At 41.4% G+C, this 25,260-nt stretch overlaps 1 protein-coding gene across 1 annotated transcript in view; it reads right to left on the bottom strand.

The window, feature by feature from the left end:
* LOC105836505 overlaps window positions 1–25,260 on the bottom strand; it is a 322,523-nt gene that overhangs the window by 102,526 nt on the left and 194,737 nt on the right. The window contains exon 6 of the mRNA XM_036293301.1: window positions 1,834–1,943. Coding sequence (XP_036149194.1) covers window positions 1,834–1,943 — 110 coding nt within the window. The remainder of the gene's footprint in view (window positions 1–1,833; window positions 1,944–25,260) is intronic.

Raw genomic sequence — 25,260 nt, 5'->3', positions numbered from 1 at the left:
CACTTTATGTGTATGGGACAGGCGCGCGATATGTGCGAAAACCTATGTAGAGTAGGTGATATGTGAATATATGAAATCTTGTTTTTCACGCTTAACTAATAAAAAAAGCGAGCGTCTAATTCCTTCTATTTCGCTGGTAAATTCCGTATGCATCCGAAGGCGTAAAAAAAAATTATGATTCGCGAATAAAAGAGAACGCTATAGGGGTAATAATAAACCCTCGAGGATGTGCCTCGCGTTTAGCGTCGGAGCCTGCATTCCTAATTTGCTGCGTTTCAAGTTGGAAAAAGAAATAGCCACGTCATAAAAAAGTTGTCCGAAGGCACGGACGGTACGCGGGTCCCGTGATAAAGCGGACTCGAAGGGCCGTCGTAAAAATGCCGCGTGCGTGCGAAAACTCGTCTGGATTTCACGTCACGGATGCGAGAGCGCATCCCCGCATCGTGGCTTTTCCGCAACAAGCGCGCCGGCGCGGAGCGGAAAGTAGGTCAGCATCGTTAGCGTTCGATGGCGCCATTTCGACTCGTTCTGGCCGCGGGCAAAAGGGACGGAAAGGGGTAGACGCACACGCCGAGGGGTAGAATGGGGCGGGTTAGCACGAATTTTGCGGCCTCGCGCTACGGTTTTCGAGCACACCCCCGTGGTCATCGATCGTGGTCGTCTAACTCGATCGGTCGCTAACGAACCGTCACCTCGTTCTTCCCCGTGAAAATGCTCTTTGTCGCTGCGTGCTCTCGAAAGGAAACTAACTGTTAAAATGGGCCACGGCGGGGAGAAATGTCAGAGAGCCGTTAAACAAAACATAGCTCGGCGGTCTGTGTGGTGCGCGCGTCACGAAATTGTATAATAGATACAAAAAACAAAAAATAGATTACAAAAAGCAGTTCTAGAATCTCGCGATGTACGAGTAATTGGAGAACAACGCAATTATCAGATTGAACCAACTTCCGATTTGTGGTGGTTGAGCACTTCATTTCAGCGAACTTTAAAACAATTGACAGAGACAATTATCTAATGTCAGTTACGTACAAGAGCGGTGCGTTTTCGTTATTTCAGCGAGTGATTTCGGATTTAATTAAAATATACTGGTAAAAAAAATGCGCTCGTCAAGAGCGCAGCTACGTAATGTGCGCACACATAATTTAAACAAGCTATGCGTATATATACACAAGAGAATATTTAAAAATAATGTGTTCCCATGGCATGGCAGTATAATTAAGACTACCTGAGTAATTTTATTAAGATAAAATGAGCATGCGCACCACGCAAATAATTATTGATAATGGGACGCAATTTTTTTCCACTGAGTAAGAGACAGCTCATTTAGAATTAAAATTGCTAGATACATAATAGCTTTAAAACCCTGTGATTGTTAAGCAAATTTTATTATACAAAATATCTTGCCAAAAAGTGCATTGCTATGGAACGCGTTTGATGTTAACGCGGCAACCAGATATTCTGATTGATAGTAATTGCATAAATATTCTTGATGCGCATATGTGAGCAATCGTACTGATGCGGAAGAGCCAATTTGAATCAAATTCAAATGACAATCTATTTTGCTCGTCTGTTACAGATCGCATAACAAATGCCAATATCATTCCATCAAAATTATTAATGTTCCTGCATATTTGAACCATGGCAAATAACATTAATTTCAAAAATAAAAAAAATAGAATTTAAAAGAAAAAACGGAAACGATAAAGAATTCCATAATATTATAATTCTAATAAGTTAATTGTGCGCTATAAAACAGCTGTTAAGCTTATCGATGAGAAAGAAAATATCTGTTGAATTAACTTATCATTTCATTCATCATATCGTTTCACTCACCTGACACTGCTGTGGTCCCTGCCTGTTCGGCGAAGAGGCCTTCGGTCTCGATTTCTTCACTCCCAGCTTCCCAGGATCACCGCCACCGGCCCTCGATTCCTCGCTGCTACCTGAAATCAGAGATGTAGAACCCGTTAAATTGCCGTAACGCCTCGACGTTCGACGAACCGAGAGACAAATCGATGTTGCTCGACTAGTCGTGAATTGCCGAGGAGCAGGGAGTCGCTTCCTCCGACGCAAGACCGCTTCTAAGCATCTCTCCTCTATCGTCAAGGACTGACAACTTTTTGCGGCGACGACGCCCAAGGTTCCGCTCGTCCCGTAACGTTTCTTCCGCGCTCCCGACATCGCCTCCTGTTTTCCTCCACGTCGTCACGAGACGATGCGAGGTAGCGTCTACAAGACTTCGACGTATGGAAGATTGATTGCCTACCATGTTCTTTTTGCACGCGACCTGGGATATACTTAATGGTCGATTGGTCTGATCGTCAACATCGATCGAGCATCGACTGTGTCGTGGAAGAAAGGATCTCGAGGTGGCTTCTCGCCAACGATCACGTAGCTTCCTTAACGAGAACCTCCACTATTTTGTTGAGAAACTAGCGTTTTGGAAATGGTACCAGTCAACGTATATCAATAAAATACAATCATATAATTTAGACTACAATAAATTCTTTTTGTTAGGAGAACTTAGTAGAAGAATATTGACAGAAATTTTGACAAATTTATAAAGAGTTATGAAGCATATAAATTTTATATAATAAAGAAAAATAAATATACACGGCAATATATTAAGCTCATAAAAAATCAGGACATTCTCTAATTTGCTTACGAAATGTTCTCTAAAACTCTATGCAAATAGGAATTTCTGTGTAATATTCCAATATCAAATTATATGAATATTAATAAAGAAATTTTTACTTTAATAATATTATACGTGGAAACCATAAATGTATCCCTTAATATATTACGCAGTAAAATCGGATTGCAAAATTCAACAGAAAAAATGTAAAATAAAAATTAGAGCTTGTCCTTCAATCAGCCAATCATTTATTTGATTTATTATTAACCACTTCAGTCAATCTAATTAATGATAGATGCACGATCGGAAAATATTCCCGACTGGCTCCTGATTACACGGAGAACAGAATCCGTCTGCAATTTACCTCCGCAACGACGGCGATGCTTGTACGTCTCTACGGATCGTCGTTACCGACGTGCAACATCTGCGATCATCGTTCTCCATACCCGTGCCTTGCTTCCTTGTGAGGCAGGCTAATTAATTATTGTTTCAGAGCTACCGCTGCCGCAGCGGCGCTGGAAACTCCCGGTGCACTATTTGCACAGAGCGCACAGACTGGAAGAGGGGGGGAAGATGGGTTCGCTTAGTACAAAATTATGGCTCATACACGGTGCGCGAAAGATGAAGGTCGACAAGCGATTTTTCCCAGTGTAATTTTGGTACGTCATGGGAAATCAACGGGGAGTGCATACAAACAGTCCATTTCTCACATGCAAATGATTATATTGCCGCTATATCTCATGTCCAACTAATTACGCGATAGAGTATGCAGGGTAATCAGTGAAGGTACGCGCACAAATCAAATTCCAATTTTATTTTATTTGTTATATTTTCCGTCGAGTTAAAGGTTTAGAAAAAAAAATTATAGTAATGCATTTCTAAAAATATCTATTCTAAAAACACATTTCCTTTCTAAAAATAAGCTTCTCCTCCTTTTGTAGAAAATAAATAGATAAACAGAGAAATCTGTAGAAATAACGAAGTTACTTTAAACCGTATTTATACTTCGTGCAATATCATACCGATTATTGAACTTTCGCGGACAAACAGGATTTAACCATCCCACTGATAAAACGGGAGCATTCCCGGTTGAAAACCGGGCAGTTTGTATACACGGAATCCTTTACGTAGATGTTTCTCGCGAGCGAGTTTTGCAGCATCGCATCGCATCGTCATACTTCGAAAATCAGCAGGCTGCGAGTAAACAAGTCTCTTTTCATCAGCTTCGACGAACGGCGCGGCCGTATTTACCGGAAACTCATATAGTCGCCGACTACGAGCGCAAACATCGAAGGTACATCGCTTGTACGGCGAACTTTAATAATTTTGTCTTCGAGCCCAGCGAGAAGGTGCAACGACGACATTGCGCTGCACTGCGACGTCTCGCTTGACCGTGTTCGCTCTTAATAGATCTATCTCTCTGTTTCGCTCTCTTTTTTACTCTCGCTTAGCATGGTAATTTAATAAATCAACAAGCCTGTCTTCGATGGGCCGGCAACGCGCCCAGACACACACACATGCACGCACACACACATACATATACACTCGGTCGAGTTTGATAAACGGCGGCTTCTCTCACGGCCGAATAATTTGCCGATCTCGATATGCGAGAGGCTCATCCGAATTCGGCCGCGATGCGGAATTTCAGGCTTCGCGACCGCGATTACGTTCGATAAATTCTTCATCGATCTCGTGGAGATCGCTAGCGAGAGGAACGAGTGGTCCGCCGAATAAAGCGAGTGGAAGTTGGTTATCAGCAAAATCGCTTGCGCCCGCGTAGATGGTATCGCTCTAAATCATTGTAGCCGGGCCAGTCCGCGCTTTCTCTTTTATGTGGATTTTCTGCAACGTGGACTGCAACCACAATGCGATCAATCAAATCCGTCAGAAAATCGTGACTCACGCTCAACCGAGAATTGGCGTTCCATCGGAGCAGCGCGCGTTCACAATGGTATCAAAAGATTAGATTGAAATGGTAATATGGACGCATGTTATGGCCACCAAAAAGAGTCTCGTGTAATGAAAAGAAACTTTTGCAAAATATTTCCTTTACAAAATAGCGCGCGTTCCGTATTAATTTTTCCCCCGTCGCTAATCGTCGTTTCCAACTACGAAAGTTTCAACTGTTATTCAATTACGATGCTATATACAACAGTTAGCCCGACGTATGCACGCTCATTGCGAACGCAAGGTGTGAGTCGCAACCTGGGATCCCGCAGCATAGGGATGCGTTTGTAATTCCATTTACCACATAAGTGGATGGCGCAACGTGCAGATGGCATGCTTAATAAAGTGTACTTAACCGAGTCGAGGCTGAACCGCGTCTCGACCCGGCCTCGATTGCATTCGCATTTCGTGCATCCCCTGCCGCGCTGATATTCGAACCTCCGAATGTCTCAGGTGGAGTGTGCACCTCACCATGATAACTGTTCATAATTGCATTGCTAATTGTGATAGACACATATACGCGCGCGTTAGACGTTTCTTGTAAAGATAATTTTATTATTACTCGAAATAAGATAGATATTCATTCATTTTTACGTGTGTGAAGTTAGCATCTCATAAAAATGCTGCAGAATTACTTGCATCCAGCACAGTTCTACAGTTCTTGATAGGTTTCAACAATAGTTCCGTTGGATTACGTATTTTAATTAAATTTTTATAAATGAGTTGCTAACTTCCAAAATCACATAATAGCATCTCACCGTATTTCGAATATACGACCACAGAGAAGACTAAATCTATAGAGTTCTCTCGTTTAAAGACGTCCTGTCAATAGTTCTGATAATTAAATTAATTTAAAAAAATTTTTTGTTACAAAACATACGTATATATGCGTATACGTCTGCGCACGTGGATTTGGTGTAACTGGCACCTCAGATGGACAAAATTAATTAATTTAAAAAATTTAGAAAGTATTTTTCAACAACTATCTTGTTGATAAACTTGTATTATAGGTCTAGACATGAGATGCTGGTCGAATATCGACAGTTCTATTTATTTTAACGCAGTTCTCATATTGTTCCGGACGCGTACAATAATTTTCTAAAAAGTTCCTGTAATATAATTAATTAAAACATTTTTTAAACAATTATTTTGCCCGGGAAACTTGAATTTTGAGGGCTAGACGTGAGATGCTGTCTCTCCCGGTCTCTCCCCGTCTCTCCCGGTCTCTCCCCATCTCTCCCGGTCTCTTCCGATCTCTCCCGGTCTCTCCGCGTCTCTCCCGATCTCTCCCCGTCTCTCCCGGTCTCTCCCCGTCTCTCCCGGTCTCTCCCGGGCAAAATAATTGTTAAAAAAATGTTTTAATTAATTATATCACCGGAACTTTTTAGAAAATTATTGTACGCGTCCGGAACTATATGAGAACTGCGTTAAAATAAATAGAACTGTTGATATTCGATCAGCATCTCACGTCTAGCCCTCAAAATTCAAGTTTTTCGGGCAAAATAATTGTTTAAAAAATGTTTTAATTAATTATATCACCGGAACTTTTTAGAAAATTATTGTACGCGTCCGGAACTATATGAGAACTGCGTTAAAATAAATAGAACTGTTGATATTCGACCAGCATCTCACGTCTAGCCCTCAAAATTCAAGTTTTTCGAGCAAAATAATTGTTTAAAAAAAGTTTTAATTAATTATATCACAGGAACTTTTTAGAAAATTATTGTACGCGTCCGGAACTATATGAGAACTGCGTTAAAATAAATAGAACTGTCGATATTTGAACAGCATCTCACGTCTAGCTCTCAAAATTCAAGTTTTTCGGGCAAAATAACTGTTTAAAAAAAGTTTTAATTAATTATATCACAGGAACTTTTTAGAAAATTATTGTACGCGTCCGGAACTATATGAGAACTGCGTTAAAATAAATAGAACTGTCGATATTTGAACAGCATCTCACGTCTAGCCCTCAAAATTCAAATTTTTCGGGCAAAATAATTGTTTAAAAAATGTTTTAATTAATTATATCACCGGAACTTTTTAGAAAATTATTGTACGCGTCCGGAACAATATGAGAACTGCGTTAAAATAAATAGAACTGTTGATATTCGACCAGCATCTCACGTCTAGCCCTCAAAATTCAAGTTTTTCGGGCAAAATAATGGTTTAAAAAATGTTTTAATTATTTATATCACCGGAACTCTTTAGAAAATTATTGTACGCGTCCGGAACTATATGAGAACTGCGTTAAAAGAAATAGAACTGTCAATATTCGACCAGCATCTCATGTCTAGACCTATAAATACAAGTTTTCCATCAAGATAGTTGTTGAAAAATACTTTCTAAATTTTTTAAATTAATTAATTTTGTCTATCTGAGATGCCAATTACACCAAATCCACGTGCACAGACGTATACGCATATATACGTATGTTTTGTAACAAAAATTTTTTTTTTATTAATTTAATCATCAGAACTATTGATAGGACGTCTCTAAACAATAGAGCTCTATAGATTTAGTCTTCTCTGTGGTCGTATATTCGAAATACGGTGAGATGCTATTATGTGATTTTGGAAGTTAGAAACTCATTTATAAAAATTTAATTAAAATAGGTAATTCAACGAAACTATTGTTGAAACCTACCAAGAACTGTAGAACTATACTGGATGCAAGTAATTCTGCAGTATTTTTATAAGATGTTAAACTTTGAGATGTTAACTTCACACACATTTCATTTTTCTTTGACAGAGAAATCCAAGATCAATATATCGACGAGATTTTATTTCTGATAATTGATAAAAATTTCAAATATTTTTATAGGTTAATATCCATTTATTAGACTTGATATTTCAAACTAAATAGACGTGTGTGGTTTGTCGAAGACAATATTTTCTATAAAAACTAATATAATAAAACTGTATGAAGACGGAAATTAATTGACATGCAGCTTCTGAAAGACGTAAGTTAGTTAAAGAGAATTAGATCGTCTTCGCACGCTGATTGCATAAGAAAACTAATAATCGCTCCTCGACTCTCATTCTTGATTCGCCAATAATAACATATCTGCATAAATAACGGAAACGCTTCGCAGCTGCGATTCGTCCAATTATACTCGAGCGATCGTCAATAGTACTGCGCGCCACTGGAAGACAAACGTGGCCATGACTGCAAATAATTTCGTGACCGATCATACTAGAAATACTAGTAGACTCGCACGTGCTCTAGACATTCTTGGCGATCTGTCGATGATCGTAAGATCACTGTGTATCTGAATCTCTGCCAAATTGGCCACACAGACTCAGTTTATCGTTCATAAGTTCGTAAACATAATTTGCAAGCAAAAGAAGAATATTCTCATACTTAACTCTAAATTCCAAATCGTATTGTTGCATTTTTCTCTTTCAGAGCTATGGTAAATGCACGTGCAAAAAAACATTAAATTTACTTTTCATTAATTATCCTTCTGAAGTACTTAAAAAAAAAACTTGTATCAAGTTCACACACGTCTTATAAATTATTTATAAATTTGTAAACCTTATGAAAACATGTGAAGGATTAAATGTTTAGAAAGAGATACACGTTAAATGTATACATAAAAAAAGTAGATTATAATAATAAGATTGTAGAATATTGTAATTATGTTAATACATTTAACATCTTATTATTTTCATGCATGCTCAAGTAATTTCATATTGTATACATATTAATTAGCGAATTAAATATGAGATTTCCAAGCCGCGGAAATCTCATGGCTGTGCTATTACTTCAAGAAATGGCGTATCTGCAAATGCGATTACGACCAAGAGCTCCCGCACACGCCCAAATGATTCTCCCTTCACGAAATCCCGCGGCTTAGAAAGTGGGAGCGGGATCTGCTCGGTGAACGTGCATAATTGCACGTTCGGCGTTGATCACATCGGAGACACGTTCCGTATACAAACGCGCGGTGTCTAATAAGACAAAGCAGATCGTGTGCATAAATCCCTGCGCAATTTTCCGCGACGTAATGAAAAATTTACACCTAGCCGCTCGAGGAGAAGACACAAATTAAAAGTACTTAAGTGATTCAGAGTTGAAGTTATAGAATTTAATATAATTACACGTCTATTTCATATATATGCATTTCTTTTTATAACAAATATTTTTTATAATAAATCCATTGTTACAGTTACGTAGGATATTGATCACCTGAGTCTGACTAGTTTCATCTTCTATCACTGACAATACTTACAATAACGCTTATCACGTTTGCAGAATATACAACAAATGTCCTTTTAATTAAAATAGTAGACAGTGTTACAAATTTTTTTTAAAAATTTTTCTCAAAATTATAATAAGCAAAACAACGTTATATGTATTTCGAAAATCTTTACAATAATTTTGATAAAATTTTAATTAAAATCAAGCATGTATTTTATTGCGATATATATTAATAAATCGGAATATCACATAAAATATTTTATAAAAACATATCGTCTCATGACTACCATAATTTTAAATTGTCAAAAAATAATAATTTTTCTAATAAATTTCATGTCTTCCCATCATGTTCCACACCATTATTGCACGTTACTTGCACATGACGATCGGGTCTAGATAACAGGAAGCTACACAGTATTACGCACTATCCATATTCTACGACACGCGTGGCTTCCCGGCGGTCGGATAGATCTATCGGGATTTACGTTCGTCCAACAATAGGGCCGCCGGAAAGAGAACGCGGCGCTTCGAGAGACGGGGCAGAACGAATTATGCGTTTCTCTTGAACATCCAAGAGAATCGCGCCCGATAAGATTATAACGGAGATGACGGGCAATGTTGTAGAGAATAGGCAATCTCGACCGTCCTAATTATCAGGCGCTGATAATACTGTGATTGGTAACAGGCATTAGAGGATAGGATCTAATTACACTGAACTATCGCTAAATCTGATCGCTCGATGGACAGCCGACTTCTCCGTCGCGTATCCGCGGTATCGTGGACTTTGCAGCCGCGAAAATCGATACGCGCGCGTGCGCCAGTGACGCATCTGATTAAGTCAAAGAATCCAGCGAATGTTATCGATAATTAAAACGCTAATCCATCAATTGGATTTCGCATCGAGGCTTATAATTCGGAAGTCGCAATTAGAGGAAGCCTATTTCGATTTTAGCCGGAGCGAGGTATATAACTTTCGATGCTCCTGTTGCTAAATACGTCATCCCCCTCCCCTTCCGTTCCCGCGAATTATTTCGCCGCGCTTGCAAAATTTGAGGCGAAACGCAAATCACTGGACATGTAAACGGCTCGATCGTTAACACGCGATGTAAATCTTATTTGCGACGGTTACAGAAGGATACATTGACGCACGAATGAACAAATGGCACGCATTCGAAACTGCATCGGGGGCTGCCAATAACCCTCGCCGGCTGACGTTCTACGGTTAATTACCGTCGACCCACGCGAACGCGAACTTCAAAGCCGTCGTCCCCCGCGTCACGGTTGATTCGGTGACCGAGTGTTTCCGGTCGCCGGCAAGAGCCGTGCGCAATGGGATTCGACTAATGAGTAATTGTATTTCGCTGCGCGCGGCCATTTTCCGCGCTTTTACCGTATTAACGAGTTTTTACGAGATTATTGCATGGACGCAGTTTCGCCGGCGAGTGCGTCACTGCAGCGCAGTGTGCATGCCTTGATAACTGCTGCGTATCAGGAGGCTTTGTGTCTCCGTGTCCGGAAATTAAATTTCACATTAGGGAGTTTCCGCGATAACCGCGATGTACCAAGTGTAAGCCGCCGCCGCCGCCGCCACCGCGAAAATTCCCTCACCGGTATATGCACGTCGTATCGCAAAAATTCTACAAGCTATATTTCAGATTACCGTCGTAACTTTAGAATCCGATTCCTGGCGAGCTGCCGCCGCGTTAAAAGCGTTACAACGTAAAATCGCACCGTTACAAAATTATATAGCTCGAAGGAGAACGTTATAAAATAAATACCAGTAACTCAGCGCCGTGTCCGCCTTTATTTCCATAATGAATAGCTGTATTTTATCAGAAACGAGGTACGAAATATCAGTTTGTAAATATTATCGCACAGCACGCGAGCGCGGTGTGTGCCGCACGATGTTGTCTATCTCCCTTCGCGAATTGCCGTAACACGCTTTTATCGTCGTCCCGTAGGTATACGGCTCCTCGCGCGCGCCGTCTCGGCAAAAAAATGCGTCGGCAAGAAAAAAAATCGCGAACGCATGCACACACGTACCGCGATTCGCGAGAGGAGGGAGAGGGGGAGGGGGGAGAGAGAGAGAAAGAGCGTTGGGTCACGAGTAGCCGCGGGCCGGAACGAAAATTAAAAAATTGCTAGTATCACCGCCGCCGCGCCGCCCCGGTCGCGAGACCCAGGGCGCGAGAAGTTACGGACGATTTTACGCGCGGGCGCGCATAAAATGTCGTATGCACTTTTACGCAGGCTGACGCTGTAAAAGTCCGCAGTTAAGCTTAACGGTCGGGCAATGAAAACGATGCGTAAAACCGGAAAGAGAGAAACGCGAAAACTCTCCTCCTCCTCCTCCTCAACTCGGTAACCGCCGAGGTCCCGGTCCCTTGACCCACATAGTCGCACGGGCGTGCGCTCCGCATTCATTTCAGAAAAGTAGTTCATCGCGGAAATCATAAACTATACGGTCGCGTATAAAAGCGTGGCCCGTCCGTCTCCACGTAATCCACCGCGGCCTGAGAGTTTTGTAGCTTAAGATACGGTCGCGTGCGCGCGCGAGCACGCGCTCACCCTCGAGCGTCCCTTAAGTATTCTTTCCGTTTTAATCCCACCGTCGAGATTTAACCGAGTAGATAAGGGTAACATACCTTCTCGTAGAAAATGCAGAATCTTCTATATATATCCGCGTTTTTTTTTTCCTAATACAGTCCGGTATGTATTATTATCATCTTAGAATTTGCATTAATTAAACAACGGATTTGATAGATTTGTTTATTTTATCGAAAACGTGACCGCTAATTAACAGATAAATCGCATTATCTGCTAATAATTTATGTTTAACAGAAATAACATGTAATAATGTAAATTCCCAATTGCTCCTAAAAGCGATAAATGCAATTGAAATCAATTCAGACATGAATAAAAAGTAATTTCCTATCGCTTGTATCGATACGACGAATCATCGAGAAATATGAGTAGAGGACAATGAAAAGAGCAAGAGTGTCAGGAAAGACGGTTCACCACGATGATGACAAAGTGCATGCCGATATGTGCTCACCTCTGCACCACTTTCGCCGCTATCGTTGCATTTATGCAATCGCACGCAAGCAAGGACGTAAAGGATAACCGTGACGGTATGCATCGGCACACGCGTGTGTCACGAGAGTGGCGTGGAAGCATGAGTTCGTTTTAAAGTGGGCCATTAGAACGCATTGCCGATGCTCTCTGCTCGCGTGTCCCAATCACGCCTCGTATTCACCGAAGTGCGTATTTATATACATATATATGGAGCGTGCAGAGTGACGGATACGATTTGAGAATTACCGAGCACACGAAACCTCGAGGCATAAAGGTGAGATAATTCTTCCGAATGAGAGAAATTTTGAAAATTTCCATTTCCAGAAAGGGATTTCCAGTTTTTACATCGTTGCGCACTACGCGTTACGAGAATAATTACGAACTAAAGCGGATTAAATATATTTACGCGTTTGCGTAGACTCTAAAACGCGATGTTAAAATATGCATACATTTAATATCTAGTTTCAATTTGCGTGTTTCAATTTCGTGTGCAGTGATACGAAATTGACGGGCGAACATTGTTGATACAGTTTGACACGCGCGCGAGAGAAGCTAATATACCAGAAACGTTTCCATCGACCGCACAGCGACGTATTAAATCCACTGAAATCCTCGTTTAATATTCACAGGTCACATGTGCTCCGCCACTAATCTCGCGGCCAAAGTCGCAACTTACTTTTTTTATCATCGCCATAATAAACTACGGGATTAAGGTTGTTTATAATTTTACGCGTGATGCACCTCTATTATCTCCCGTCGATACTTTCGAAGATACTCTGCGTACATCGGTGGAGAGATGATACTGTCATATAACGCGGGTTACTCAGGATAATGCCGTATAAACGCATGCGCTCGGTTGCGTGCGGTCGCATGCAGCCAGGAAGTGCATAAATCGCGTAAGCATAAATTTTACGACCGAGCGACCGAGCCTGGAAAATTGCTTGGGCCGTAGTGAGAGTTAAGCCTGATTCTCGAAAGAGGATCGAGTTATGACGTCGGTTCGACGGATCAGCATTTATTTGTCGATACCTATCTTCGATATTAGTTAGATAACGTCACCTGTCTTCCCTCACGGTCGTCAAATTCGATGAGAATCTCGATCCCCTCGATTTGAAACAAGAATTAATTTGTTCATTTTATTACAATGTAAAAATATTTAGGGTATTTCAAAATTAGATTAATCTCTTATTTTGGAGTTAATACCTACTAATTAAAAATTAAAGATTATTACTAAATTATTTGTGTATTTAATTTTTGATGTAATCGAATGTGCATTTCAATATTTGATGCATTTCAAATGTATATTTTAATATTTAATTTAATTCGAATGTATATTTTAATACTTTTCTACTAATATACGTTTCATCAATGATGATGTGATATAACGGTATCCAAAACTGCTTCGCTTGTTGCCACGGCGTAAAATCATCGTTAGAAAAATTAATGCGTACGAATGAAAAAGCGAGCTATACGTCCATCTCGCGTTCACCATTGGCAATCAACATCCGGTTTATCATCATTGCAGCCCTGCGCTCGCAACGCGCGCCATTGTTTCGGCTTTTCCTGGATGCTGTCTGTACGGGGATCGTTAGTATTCCGTAATCGATTCATGTCGCGGGTTTGATGGCAAACTTTTTCTGTATGAATGAACCGGGAATGACTCGAGCCGAAAACAAAAATTCGTGCTCTGAATGAAGTATGAAACTGTAAAAACATTTCGGAAAGAAAATACTGTAAACAGAAATTTTTAATTATTCCACATTCATAACAAAAAATATCTCAATATATTCAGAATAAATATCACAGGGCAGATTTATTTGAAGAAATAAATTTCTGAGAATATTATGTACAAAGCAGAATTAAGAAAACGTCGAAATTTGAGGCGACATGAGGGACGCTATCGAGTTCTGGTCGAGGAAGATTTCCGTGCGGCCAAGAGTTTCGACGACAAGATGTCGCGGAACTATCTGAGACTGACAACGGCGACAAATTGTCTAACCCGTTCAAGTTTGCGGACGAGTTTGGAGATGCGAAAGAGACAGCGTGAGAGAAATACATAGACACGCAGAGAGAGAGGAAGGGGGAGGGGGGAGACGAGAGAAACATCCCGATCGATCGTAACGGCTGCAAACCGTAAACAGGGGCGGGAATCGTTAAATATTGAAATCCGAGCGAAGCGTAACGCGATATCGGACCAGCCGCGCTAGTACGTCACTCATATCGATTAGCGGTTTTCCATTTTTAATGAAGAATTCGTTACACGTCGTACGGTCCGCTCGCTCGTTCGCTTTCTCTGTTCTCTCTGATCATTTCCATCCCGTTAATTCTCGCGATTAGCGCGAGCACGGGCGAGCGATTCATCCCGAGCGCTATTCAACTCGCTCGGCGCTTCTTTCGCGAGAGAACGTTTCTAGCTTTCCGCATGTCGCATCGGACATCGGACGGAATTGTCCGGAAATGTGTGTGCCCGGCTGCCGCTTTTAATTACCGCGCGTATATCGAGTTTCGCGCGGCGCGAAAGGTCGAATTTTGCGCGATTGCGTCGGCGAGGCCTTTTAAACGCGTGTCAATTAGTACGGGATCACATTCATCGGAATAATATAGCGAATTATAACTTTTAACGGATGTAGATGGGGGGACTGACGTTTTACCGGACGGGCGTACGGTGAATATGTACGATCGGCGATCTCTTTAATCGTCGTATTGGCGCTCCGTCACGATTTTCATTTCGACATCGCGCTCGCGTCACGTTTCACGTCCGGTAAACGCACGCGGCGCATGACTGTTCCGGCACGGTTGAAAGGCGGATAATGGTCCGGGGATCAACGCAGCCGACGTGATCGACGTGTCCGAATAATTGACGTCCGCGATTATCAGTCCAATCGATGCCAGCCGAAAGTGTCTCGCCGCTTCCTCGACAAAGACACTTGTCCGTCTCCTCATTAGCCATAATCACTTTTAACGAGGATCGATATCGAGCAACAGGGGGCGAAGGAATGACTCGCTTCGTCTCCCTCGGTGACTTCCAAGTGTTTCCCCGGGTTCTTCTTTAATTGTGCAAAGTTTCGCGAAAGACGGAAGTCTTTCTCAAAGTGTTCTCGATTCACCGTCCGGCGCGCAAATAAATAGCCTTTTTACGAACGAATTAATTGAGCGCAATTGTTTGATTCTTTTCGAATTTAAATTCATTACTTTTTAAGCGAACGATATAAATCGCTTTGTAAATAAGTGCTAGAAAAAAAGATTTTAAAGTAGCGGGGACGAAAATGAAAGGTAGACAAAATTATAAGTAGATAAAGCTCAATCGCGCGAAAACAGAAAATATTTGAAGATTGAATATAACGATAACGGCGAGATAGAGAGAATGTAATGCAGGACTAAACTGGAGAAAGAGGAAAGCGCGAGTACAAAAAAGAGAAAAGAGAATAAAATGTCGGAGTGCCGTCGTGATAACGTCGGCCAATAATGGGCGCAAAGCACCACCCGTCGTTAAAATCGCTCGAACTACCCCCTCCCCCTTTTCGACCTGCCCCTTCGTTAGATTTATCGCGAAGGGTTTAAAAAAGAAGCGGGAGGAAAAGTCCAGAATACGGGGAGACGGACGAGGACATATTCGCTCCTCGTGGTGAGTATCTATGCGCGATGGGACGAGAGGCCGAACTAGAGAAAAAGAGAAAGAGAGAGAAAAAAAAGAACGAAATTGCGAGGACCTGTGCGGAACGACCAGCCCAATTTATAATATTTATCGCCGCTGACCGATAATGGAATTTCGCCGACGCGACTTCGCGGAGCGCCGATACTAAATCCTGAGTCGCTATGTATGGCCACTTCTACGGCAAAATCGTAATATTCGTCGTAAACGTATACGCATCCGTCCTCCTGTACAGCGCATATTTTTTCCGGCCACGGATATTATCGCGGATACGTGTAAGTAGGTGATGCTTCGCGATCGCTGAGATCTCTAAAGATATTCTTTCGATCGCAAATTTTGTAAACATCAAATCGATATTTTTTTCAATGGAAATTTTGATAAAACATTAACATTTAACATGTATTCCTATAATTTTTGGTATACATTTTTCTACAGTAAAAAACCTTATTTATGTTAAACTGATTCTTCTTAAAATTTCCGTGTTAAACTTTTAACTTATGCGAATTAATGTAAAACAATGTGATTAAATATTTCGTGTTAAATTGACACATGTATTAATTTGATGTATTAATGTTAAAATTATACAATTTACAAATAAATGACAAATATAGTGTCATTTTAAAACGTTAATTAGAAGAAAATAAATAAAATGTAACGTGTCAACATATTATAAATGTTAATTTTACTGAAAAATATTTTCACACTCTAAATTGTGTTAAAGTGTTACATTTCTTTGAAAACACATAATTTATGTTAAACTTAATATAAGTTTTTCAACGGTGTACAATTCAGATTCCAATGTTTATGTCCTTATCGAGAATTTTTTAACATCTATAGCATAACAGGTATTGTATATGCTTATGCTCGCGTATGTAACACATTCTATTACAAATCCTGATTGCGCAATAATACGATCTGCATATGTATTTGCGATGTTCGCTCCCGGCGCCGCACTCGTCGATAAATCGAGCTGCAAACTGCGCGGAAGGGCGTTCGATTTGCTAATTAACCCTCTTCAATTTTGTCCCAAATATTGACCCGAGTTCGCGCTATTGTTGGCTCGGTCAGAAACTACGAAATCGGAAACTACGACCGACATTGGCCGCACGCACGCGCGCAGTTGCGAGTTTGATTCGAATAATTAATCCATTTTCATCACTTACGAAAATTGTTTGCTTGCCGAGTTGTTTACACGTCAAAATTAAGTTTGTTTGCGCGAATGGCTGCTAATAACGACCACGAGCGAGCACGGACGACAAACACCTGTCACTCGATTATGCAATCTCTGTATCTTACATTCGCAAGAAATGCTTATGCCGCCTCCCCAAATTCGAACGGAATTCGATAAATTTGAGAATTGAAATTGTCATGCAAATTGTCATTATCTATCTATATGTCGAAAATTACTGGATAATGGAAAAATATTCTTATTATACTTCTCTATACTAAATAATAGAATAAAATCATGTTAGGGAAATTTAAAAAAGAAAACGGAAGAAATATACACTTGAAATTGTGATAATAGCGTATTCTTAAGTACTGACAAAAGTCGAACGATATTGCCTACAACAGTTACTACAGTCGCGTCAAGTTTCGTTGTTATTCATCACAATCCCTCTAGACAAAGGAGGATAAAACAGCAAGTACAAAACACTCTGAGGCAAAGAGATGATTCTGACGGTCGTTGCACCGCGCTATATGTAAGGATAACCAAGCCCATGGTATTATTACCTCTCGGCTGCTTTTGGAATTTGCCTCACGAGAGAGAGGGATTGTTTAAGATTCTCGTAGGAACGCACACGTGGCTGTATTGTGTGTAGTTGAACGCGGCGCACGACATAGGTATAGACACACCCGGTAGGATGCAAGCAGCCAAGGCGAATTTCTCGATAACCCAAGTTATTAACTCATAAAGGCCAAGTTAAGGTAGGTAGGGCTAGGGGATGAAGCATCCCCCGCTATTATCGCGAATTTACATGCCCGGGTGGTAAGGACGATGGAGACGAAGGCAAGAGACGATGCCCCGGATCTCCTTTCCCTCTCCTTCCTCTTATTCCCCCTGGTTTCTACGGAGGATCTACCCTCGACCTCTCGTGCCTTCCTTCTCTCCGTCCGGTTTCATCGGCAATAAAAGCTTACGCTATAACGCATAATGGTTTAATTAAGAAGTTGTCGCATCGACATTCTCGAGATACTGCGAGCGGAAGGCGGCGGCATCCCGCCGCCTCGAGTCGATTTCCGTTCGATTCGTTCCCCGTCCCGAAATAGAATCGCGATGATGTCTGGGTAGCTAATTAAAACAAGCGCTGGTATCGCTTATCTGTATTCTTCACTAAAAGTAATAGATCCAAATATAAGATTGCTTCTCGATAAAACTTTCAATGTACGTCTAAATTATCAAAATAAAAAAATAGTGTTATGCATTGACAAAGTAAAAATTATTTGTGAAATATTGGTAACACATGTAAAAGAATAAATCGCATGATAGTTAAAACATACAAAAATTTGTCGTCGTAAAAATATTATTTAAATAATAAATAAAAAGATTATTACGTAATTAATTGTAATTATGCGTAAATGATTGTAAATTTTTTATGTAAGCGACACCAACGATTCGTCCAACGATTAAAACGCAAATTAAATTGACTTTTAAATAATTAACATAAATATCATTTATAAGTTAATTCATAAGTTAATGCGTCATTTTTCATCGTTTATGAAAGCTTATAATATAATTTTATATACGGGCAATTTCATTCTTCCGCGCAGCCGATACAGAAGGCGGGACACTGAAAGACGAGGGGCAAAGTCCGCTGAGATGTGAAATGGGTTTAATTAATCTCCGCCTAATTGTGTCAGACGCGCGGCGACGACGGCGGTGGCGCCGAGATTCCCAGGAACGTATTAATTTATGCCGCCGAATTATGCAGACCTCGCAGGTGAACGCTTCCGCCTTTCAGGACTTCTCATAACTCAGTCGTGAGAGTAGTCTTGTTGAAGGGGGCTAATCATGGGAATCTCAGAATCGTCCCGAATCTGAATCGACCCGCTTGTGTTAATCCTCTCATCTTTTTGAAGATTAATTTTTTGAAAATAGGCTTTGAGACCAAGAATAATTAAGATTGTTAGAAATTAAATATCAAATCATTATAAGAGTGACTAGGAGAATTAGTTTAATGTGCAAATTAAGATTTTTTAATTAAATTATTAAAACAATTTAATTTTCACAATATAATTATTGCTAGCTTAAATTTTAATATATAGATAATTCCTATATAAAAAAAATAATATTGATTATACGATAAGTAATTATACGATAATAAAGACACTTTAAATACGATTTTATAAAATCTTTAATACGTATAATTTGTATTTGAAATTTTTGTATAATTTGGATTTGAATCTCTATGAATTGAATCGAATCTCACTCGATTCATATTTAAATAATTTGCATATTTCTACATATGAGATACTCTTATTCTATCCTTTACTTAGAAAAAAAATGGTTTCTCATAATTCGCAAAAAATTAATAATCTTATACACTTTATGCACTCGTCAGCTATAAATCGACATAAAATCATGTATGAATGCTTTTAGTTCTGTCCGGACAATTCAGCTTTGTTCGTTTTCATTGGACTTTAATTAAGCAACCATCCGTGCGTGATTGAATGGATTAGTTCCCGAGCGATGCTGATATGAAACGATAGCGAACGGTCTAAAGATTAATCAAGCACAAGCGATTTATAATGAGGCATCATGTTCCTTAATATTTCTATCAATAGACCTGTTAGCAGACATTCGACATTTCCATTAAATTGCTCCGGATCGAGCAATTTTCAGCAAATCGTCATTAAAATGTGATTATTAAGATTCTCGCAGTTCTCTCACTTTTCGTCTGCGATAGTCAAAGCCGCGGATTTCAGATATGAATATCCGTTTCAATGAATACACGAGAACATTCCCGCGAAGCTCACAGATCCAATCGCGTTCCTCACAGAGTGATGGAGTCACAATCTCTCTTTATAAAAAAAACCGGGCCCGAATATCCCTTCCTTATATCGCCTTATATAATTTAGAGTCTCGTGCGAACCTTCTTCCGCAAATATACCGTATCCGCAGTGCAGTTCCCGATTTAAGTAACACGTATCGCCGCACAAACTTATCTCGCGCGCAGCGCGACGCAGGGTCGTAAAAAAATTTTTTACGCTCGCCATAAGACGATTCTTGCGGGTTTCATGACGCCGGGAATTGGAGGCAAAGTGCAACTTGATTGCAGATGCATCGAAAGCCAGTGCTCTCGTTAATAAGACGGAGGAAATATGCGCTCGTAACAAAGGGAGGGTGGCGCATTTCGCGTCGATTCGCCGGCGCCCTGTGCGTTGTCCGCGTAAACTCTGGGCCCTTATCGAGGGACCGGTGTGCAGGCAGGAGATAGTAAGCAGCACGTCAAAGAGAATAAGGGATCGATACCCGATGGTTCCCTTTGTCGGAAGATTAGCCCGCGGCTTTCCACATAGACGAGGGGGAGGAAGGAATGAGCCCTCCCTCTCTTATGGGAGAAAGGAAGACAAGGGCTACACAACCTATACACGGAGAGATCCTTACATCGTTCAATCCAAACATAATCGATACGCTCGCGGAGCCATGAAATAGCCCGCAACAACCATTTCCCCGACGATGAAACGAGACCGCGCGTAACGTCAAAAAACAAAGCTCCGTTATGAGCCGGATAAGTCCGGTTTTCATTTTTCCGAGGGGAATAAAATTGCTCATTGCAAATTACATGGGCGTGTAGCGTAAATTTTTCGTTGCTATCCGCGATATGTCTGACGCGGGTACTCGCTAAAAATAAAAAGAAAAAGAAAAATAGTTAAAAATAGGAAACAATATTTCGTGCGTGCAGCGAACAAACAGCGTGGCAGCTCCGAGTAATTTTAATAACCGCTTACATAATACACGAATGAGATTGTATTTTACGTTACATTGCCTCGCTTTGGCCGCTGTAATTATTTTAATTGAGTATTACCCGTGGAATGATATACAACTGTTAATGCATCAAAGCGAAAAATTAATTCGAGTAATTAAGCCGATACGCACGCGACATAATCGAATATTCATAAATAGAATCAGGGGCAAGCATACACATATTACAATAACCTAAATCAATTATCGTAAAAACGTTTTTACAATTGACTTTTATTGTCCACCCACTGCATGCCAGGGTGCAGAGAATGCATTTGTTTGCCTTTGACCATTCAATTACGATCATAATTCCTATCAAATATCTATTTATGCCGCGTTTTAGCTTTCTGTCATTTCGCTGCAAAATTATTTTACTGGCTTTAGGATTCCAGGACGCTCGTTCGGAAGAAAAAGAGGGAGGGGATATCGTTCGTAATCGTAACTCTAAAAAGTTCCTGCTCCAAGAAGGAAACCGCACGGTAGACTTCGCCAACGGAATAACTCGGAGAAGTAAGTAAACAGCGCCGGATTCGACGGGGACGGATATAATTCTCAGAGATGGAGATCCGTATGATACGCTTATTGACCTCGGGTAAGAGATTCGTCCGGCTAACGCGTGGATATACATGGCGTCCACGTCGCGCCGGTGCCCCCTGCCTTCTCCATTCCGCGAGGATTGTGTTTTATAGATGGATTACAGAGATTTACGCTCGTCCAGGCGGACAGGATTCAGTTTTTACGTCCGCGTCTTGTTTCCGGTGTATGCTCCCAGCAAATCGATTTCGCTTCTTATTATTCTGACTGCAATCTGAATCATGCTCGGTCGTATCAAACCCGGAGCTTATCACGATACCTGTGTATCGCTCCTATATATTATGTACGTGAGGATTACAGCAAGATTCCAGATATATTCGAGACGAAATGAGCCAATGTCACGCTGAAATATGATTTATGACTGCAGTCCAACAAAATTGTTCTTGCAAAGTTATCTCATTTACGACACATTGCCTTTACCGTTTCTTTTCATTATTTTTTTTTATCACGCGCCTTTTTAATGCATGACTCCATGAAGATCCCCAAGTTACCAATGCCCTCGAGATCGGTCGTACACTTGGACTGTGCAATGATCGCGAACGGTGCAACCGCAGCGACGTTAAACTCCATTGGAAATGCACATAGATCGAGTAAACTCCTAATTACAGTTGGAGATTCGCGTCTCGCTTTGTGTGTATATGTGTGTGTGTATGTGTGTGTATGTATCTGCGATCTTTGAGAGAAGCCGAGTCCCAAATGCGCGGTTCAATCGATCATTTTCGACTCGAGAAGTTCGAGTGCTTTCGCAGTTTCGTGCTGGATTAACGAGTTTCCTCAAAGCGGTTGTCGACGAGAAGAGGGAGAGAGGGAGAGAGAGAAAGAGAGAGGGAGAGAGAGAGAGAGAGAGAGAGAGAGAGAGAGAGAGAGAGAGAGAGAGAAACAGAAAGAGAAAGAGAAACGAGAGAGACGACGTCGACGACGAGAATGCGAAAGGCGACTACAGAGAAAGGGGTTGGGAGTTTGTGGTGACGCAGATATAGATCGAGATTCCGGAGCATGACAAAGCCGGAGGAAACGATCGTTAAATCCTTCCGTAATTTCGCTCGCGGATTGCTTTGACCGGTAGAAAAACTCGCCGCGGAGATAAATCGTCTCTAACAACTTCGATACCGTGTATGCGCCTGGCGAAGAATGGGGTCGAGATGAATTAAAAGCCAAAGTTGCAGACCGGAACTAACGCAACGCAGTCAGACGATAAGCTACAGCAGAATAAAATTCATTGGGATTATATATAATTCAAACAATTCTTTTTCTGAAATAATAACAAGGTAATTTTTTTTAAGTTTAAATTGGGTCAACAAAAGGAAAATCCATCTGTTTTTAATCAAAGTGATCAAAATTAGTATACGATAATTACATGATTAAATATAAAATCGTAATCGACGTAAATCTCGTACATATTGTATTTGTAAGAGTTAGTACTTTGGCAAGTAATCTATGGTACAAAATTAGCTCGTCCCGTGAGGCGGACTTTGTCGCTCGAAACGCGCGCGATTACGACTGTCTCTCTGTAAGCTGGATTATTTTCCAACGTTTCAGGCGAAACGCACGCCGATCGCTGTGTCCACTGTGTGCCAGCCAGCCAGCCAGCCAGCCAGCCAGGCAGGCAGTGGTGCGGCATTGTGTCGCATTCCGAAAATTGCAGCCCCACAGGAATTTACCGGCACTTCGGCGCGCTCGACAACGGCGCAACAAATCCCGCGTCGGAAATTCTACGGTTCTACTGGACGCGACAATACGTTTTATCATCGTAACGGCGGGGATGAGCGACGAAGTTCGCGTGCAGCGTCGTGTGTAACGCCGGCGGTAAAGACTACAGAACTCGCTTCCTTCGCCGTCGAGCACTCGAAGATAGGTAGATAGGTAGAGAGGGGCTCCCGTAGGGAAACTACTTCGGGCGCAACTACTCCACTTTATTACCGCGCGCTTCACTTCCTTCTACTTCACTACCGTGTTCGCGGCTTTACAGTGTCTTCGTCCGCGTTGTTCCCGTCCCCGAAACTTTCGAACACGCACGAAGCCTGACGCGCGCGTCCTTGTCGAAGATCCGGAATTATGTTCTAATTTATCATCGTTCTCCCGGTCGACGTGCGAGGGTCGTTGATAAAAGGAGTCTAATGAATATACTATTTTACAGCGCAATCGCGCGGCCTACTACCACTTGTTGCTAGACGACGACGGCGACGACGATGATCGTCGACGTGGCGCGGTGGTGCCTTTTCAGGCGCGCACAAAGCACTGATAATGTCTCGCGGCTTATTGGAGATTATAGCTCTTTAGCTTTACGCGGAACTGATTGTGTGTACCTATAGTTGCGATTAAATTAATCGAAATTTATGTTACATTTTTTCTACCATTACTGAATATATTATAATGCATCGATTTATTCTTTCCATTGCATTTCATGACATGATAACAGCTTAAAAAATTAACAGCATAAATACACAAAAAATGTGTGTATGTGTGTGCATTTAGATATATCTTAAAATAAAATAAAAAGTAGCAATAAATTTTGTTAATTTTTCAATTAGTTTAGAGCATAGGAAATCAATTACCTATTTACATGATAAATGGTTTTTTTTAATATAACGTCAGTAATTTATAAGTGAAGTCTAACAGTTAAGAGAACGAAGTTTCGCTGTTACTGAAGCTTAGTAAAATAAATATCACAAAGTTGCTGGAAAATTCGTTCAAGCTGTTCGAGAATCGATGAGGGCAATCGATATCGCTCACGAACTGTATGCCTGCACAATCGCAGAGTGCAAGTTCAGCTGGAACGTTTCAAATTTATGTTCGTAAATATTTACGCAATTGATTATTGATCGCGATAAGGTACATGCCAATTATTTAAAAAGCCATTTCGATGAGAACTGCAGCGTTCGTCGCTGAGTGATCGATAAAAAAATGCAACTTCAGCCCGATTGTACACATCTGCGATTTTAATTTACCTTTGCTAATATCATGAGATAGAAGAAAAAAAATCAGACATCGAAGCCATCACGAGAGTGATTTTACGCGGGAATGGATTTGCTCTGGCAAAGCCGAAAACGCAGCGCCGGAACTCGATCCGCGAGGTTGAGTGAGTATCGGTGAGGAATCGGTTCTTTGTCGACGGCTGCTCTGCCGTTGGCCAGCGAACGGCGCACGGTGTCGGAGACCGGAAATGGTTTTTCGTGCTCGTTCCTCTCGGTCCCTCCCCGCGTCGTCGTCGACAGAGTCAAGAGGGTAAATATATGCCCGCGCAAGACTAGCCCGGTTTTGTCCACGTGTCCCTGTGTGTGCGCGCGCGCTGGTTGCGTGTATATATATATTTTTGCACGTGTATGCGTGTCACATCCGTGAATCCTCCAGCTAGGAGGCGATAGCGGCAGCGGCGGCGGCGGCAGCGGCTACCCCTGCACTTGGCGTGAAAGGCCGTTAGCATAGGAATGGTTCGCCCTCTCTCGAGTGGAGTGGTCCATTGTCGGGTCAGCCGTTCGGTGGAAGTGCCATCGGGAACTCCAAGTGTCGTATATACCGCGAAAGAACACCCAACACGCGCTACCGTCGACGCAGCCGTCGTCGTCGTCGCCGTCGTCGTCGCGAGAGTATCGAGAGACCGCGGACAACAATGGAAGGACTACAGTGTGTCCCCGGCCGTTCGCGGGTTTCCCGTTGTTACATCACGCTGCACTCCATTGTCCTGGCTACTGTTTGCGCGCCGAAGACCCGACCGACGCACCTCCGCGTCACCGCGTCGAAAGTGCGCGTTGACTCTTTTCACAATAACAACGTCAAGATAGGTATCGACGTAAGAGAGCTTACGGTGCGGAAAAGTTCACGCAGATAATGGTCCGTGGCGGCGTATCGACGAGCATGATACGTGAATTAGCGGAGGGGATTTCGGAGCGAGATTAGCAGCTGCATCTTCACGAGAGATTTGGAAAAAACCGAAAATCCATCAAGCGGCAAAAAGAATGATGAATGACTGCGCGGCGATGACGTTAGAGATCCTTGATAAACTTCAAAGATAATGCGGAAACTTTCCTATGCCAAAGGTGTTTCTTCTGGCATCAGGAAGATTGAAATTTCACCCTTCTATACTTCAGGCTGAATATATATAACTTTAGACCACTAAAAAGATGTCTTTAATATATTTGACGTCACTCCGATAATACATTTGACGTCAGTTATTATCAAGACTTTACAGTCTTG

This window comes from Monomorium pharaonis, chromosome 10, assembly GCF_013373865.1.
Source record: "Monomorium pharaonis isolate MP-MQ-018 chromosome 10, ASM1337386v2, whole genome shotgun sequence".
NCBI lineage: Eukaryota > Metazoa > Arthropoda > Insecta > Hymenoptera > Formicidae > Monomorium > Monomorium pharaonis.
The sequence above is the reverse complement of the archived record's forward strand: the minus strand, read 5'-3'. Positions and strand labels throughout refer to the sequence as shown.